Genomic DNA, 3466 nt, shown 5'->3' with positions numbered 1-3466 from the left:
TCCCTCCCATGCTAACCATTCAATATTTCATCACTTGTTGTTGCTGTTGCTGTTGTCCTTCATCACCAAATCCCAACTGCAACAGTGAGAAACTACCAATCCTTCTGGTTGTAATATATTTTATTTTTTATGGCTGGATGCCATTCAGCTCGTCAACCTCTCATTGCAGGCACCCAATATATTCAATCATGCCACAAACACAAGAAAGGTCAACAGTTGGGCCGAAAGAATCTCCTCAACTTTGCATCAGTTTTTATTCGAATTCTCTGCTTTCCTAATATGGATTGCCTTCATTATGGCTTGCAAAGTCCATTCCTCCTCTGTTTAAAAATAAGAACCCTCCCCCCAATTATTTATAAATTCTTATTGTTAATAAAATTATTTATATCAAAATTACGTATGCATAAGTGTTATTTTTAAAAAATTCATTCCTATTTCTTTTACATTTAGTTTTTAAACCCAAATTATTCTTGGTTTGGCAATTGCTGAAGGTTCTGCACAGTGGACAGGTTCAGTTCCACTCTGCAGCACTTTTGGTATGTGTCTTCTATCATAACCCCAAGTTGATGAAAATTTTGTAGATGGAGGCTTAAAGAAAACTGACACAATCTGCCTGTGTATCTATCTATCTACCTGTACATCTATCTGTCTGTCTGTCTATCTCTATCAATCTGTTTCTTTCTCACAATCTACCTGTGTATGTGCATGTTTCTGTGTGTTTATTTACCTCAACACTTTACAAAAAGTTGTTACAAGTAGTGTTTGTTGTTGTTGGTGTTATTTTTCATCACGGACAAGTGAATTCTGGAAGAAGGGCCTTGCATGTCTACCAGACAGATGGAAGAACATTGTAGAAAAGGAAGGAAAGTATATTTTAGATTAAAAAAGAACTTGGTTTATCTTAATTTTGAAAAATAAAAGAAGTATAAAAAACCATATTATTTACGGGATGAGCCAATATATATGTATGTGTGTTTGTCCCCTACCACTGTTTGACAAACAGGGTTCATTTGTTCACTTCAGCAAAACGGACAGAATAAGTACTGGGGTTAATTCATTTGATTAAAACTCTTGAAGGTAGTGCCCCAGCATGGCCACAGTCCAATGACTAAAACAAATGAAAAATGAAAGGCCAAGTAGAAATATATATTAATATTTCTCAGGCTCTCTAAAGGAGACTACGGCAGCGGTACTGGATATTAATAGTTATCGCCAAGCCAACATGGCAGTCCAAAAAATAGGCAGCACAGAAAGTAGACAGTGTAGGGTCCGAGAACATCTGAGCTCTCGACCGCGACCAGCAAAAACTGAGAGCGGCCGGTCGGGCACCTGTATTGATTTATTTTTTAAAAAAATTGTTTCCTCACTCAATAATGTCTGTGAGCGATGTATGGGTTTCTTTAAAGTATTTACAAGCACTGTTTCCCAACACACAATGAAACCCACCAAAGCCGAGCGATGAAGCAGGATGAATGAAAACAGTAAACTTCCCCGTCCCAAATATCCTCGCTTTGACAGTCCCAAAACTCAAATTAGCCTTTTGGCTGAGCTTCCGAGCTCCTAAATAGAAGTTGGTTTTTTTAATAGGATCTTATATGTGTAGGTATTTATGCTTATTTCGTTATTATTCTAAGAGCTGGAGCTTCGCTGTTTTTGATTTTAATAAAGTAATTTGTGTCGGCAAATTTACCAAAGATAAGATTAGTTAGGTTGACCCACGGCGAAATTCGAACACAGAACAGCAAAGCAATAAGGTATCGAACTAATTGGAGTTACGTTAAGGTATTCGTCAATTAACAAAGGTAAAATTCTTAATTGAAAAATATTCAAATAAATCAAAACAGAGTAATCATCCAAATTTTAAAAAATATAGTGAAACCCCTGAAGTTAACCCAACAATGAAATAAGCACAAATGCCTAAAATAGGATGATAATGAATGGTAAGTTATTCGTTGTCCGAAGACGATGAGGGAGATCGGGAAGCCATGAAGTGGCTGTGTATATATAGGACCGGATTAAGACTAATTTGAACCGTAAAAGCATTCGTCTTTTAAAGTCTCTTTGCTCGCTCAAACAACAATCGTCCATTTCAGTCTCGACACATGTACCGGAAACGGAAGTTGGAGCCGATCATATGATTTCAGTGTTGTTGTTGTTGTTGGAGAAAACAAATAAGAGAGTCAAGAGAGGAAGACAGCAGCAGCTTCAGCCTCTTCTTCTTCTTCACCATCAGAGATACTGACCGCTTCGTTTGAAAAAAAAATTATTGAAGCCAAACCCTAAATCCCTTTCACCCGACCCTAGTGGTGTTGTCGCTCGCCCTAAATGAACCATGTAGCCAGTGGTCTGCAGATGGTTCCTTCTTTTCACATGACAGCCTCTACAACTCTTGTATGTCTACCTGTCTGTGTTTCTGTCTACCTGTTTCAACATCAACAATCTATTTGTAAGTTCACTCATATTTGCCTTATCACCAACACCACCACCGTTATTATTATTACTATTATTATTTCTCTTATTTCTTTGATAATTATCTTATCATTAATGTCATCTTGGCTTTATTTTTGACTGTGAGCAAATTAAAACTGTTAGCGAATGAATTATGCATATATATATATATATATATATATATATATGGGATATTTCAATGTTGCTAATCAAGTAATAACATAATATTACGTTGTTTATTTGTTAGGGGAATTCGTATCAGTCCCTCCACTGCTTTCAGTTACCCTAAATCTTATTAATTCATCTATTGTAAAACCATTATTGTTATTGAGATTTTCTAACTTGAGGTTTCTTAGGTTTATGCTAGAAATTAAACAATATGTATCGTCATATTTCGAGTTCAAATTCGCTCTGGAACGACCAAGTTACTTTTTAATATTAAATCTTGAGCAAATTCAATTGACTCTCTCAGTGTTTACCTTATCTCGCCTGGTACCTATATATATATATATATTGTTATCATATTAGAAGTGATATAAATATCGCTATTAATACAGTTGTCATTGCCTCAAAAATCTTACAGGTCGAATTATTATTTCCATGTTTCCAGAATCGATCACACACACACACATATATATATATTTATATACACACACACACTTTTATATTGTCGATTAGTATATTCTTGTATATAATACTCGCCAACGTAAAGTGCAACCGCTCAGATCTTCTCTTTCCTGACTTTTGGACAATTGACCGATATATATATATGTGTGTGTGTGTGTGTGTGTGTCAGTAACACTAATCTATGTCGTTAATTCCATCGGTTGTGATCCTCTCTTGTTAATTTCTTTAGCTTGTACCAATATTGTTACCGATATTGTTGAAATTCTGTATCTACTTTTTTTGTTATTAAAACTGCAGATCGATTATATTTTGGTCATATATGTATATGCGTGTATGCATGTATATATATATATATATATATATATATATATATATATATATATATATATAT

General features: G+C 34.9%; 1 protein-coding gene across 2 annotated transcripts in view; it reads left to right on the top strand.

Annotated features, from left to right (window-relative positions):
- Nucleotides 1-2134: 2134 nt before the first annotated feature.
- The window catches only part of LOC106876053 (OTU domain-containing protein 3), a 30821-nt gene continuing 29489 nt past the window's right edge, over nt 2135-3466 (top strand). The window contains exon 1 of one of the 2 annotated variants that reach the window (XM_014924453.2): nt 2135-2446. In XM_014924453.2, the coding sequence (XP_014779939.1) occupies nt 2394-2446 (53 nt within the window). In that variant the 5' untranslated portion in view covers nt 2135-2393. The remainder of the gene's footprint in view (nt 2447-3466) is intronic. The other variant, XM_014924451.2, reaches the window with a different exon arrangement.

This window comes from Octopus bimaculoides, chromosome 25 (genome assembly GCF_001194135.2).
Source record: "Octopus bimaculoides isolate UCB-OBI-ISO-001 chromosome 25, ASM119413v2, whole genome shotgun sequence".
NCBI lineage: Eukaryota > Metazoa > Mollusca > Cephalopoda > Octopoda > Octopodidae > Octopus > Octopus bimaculoides.
This window is presented reverse-complemented; position numbering and strand designations above follow the sequence as displayed.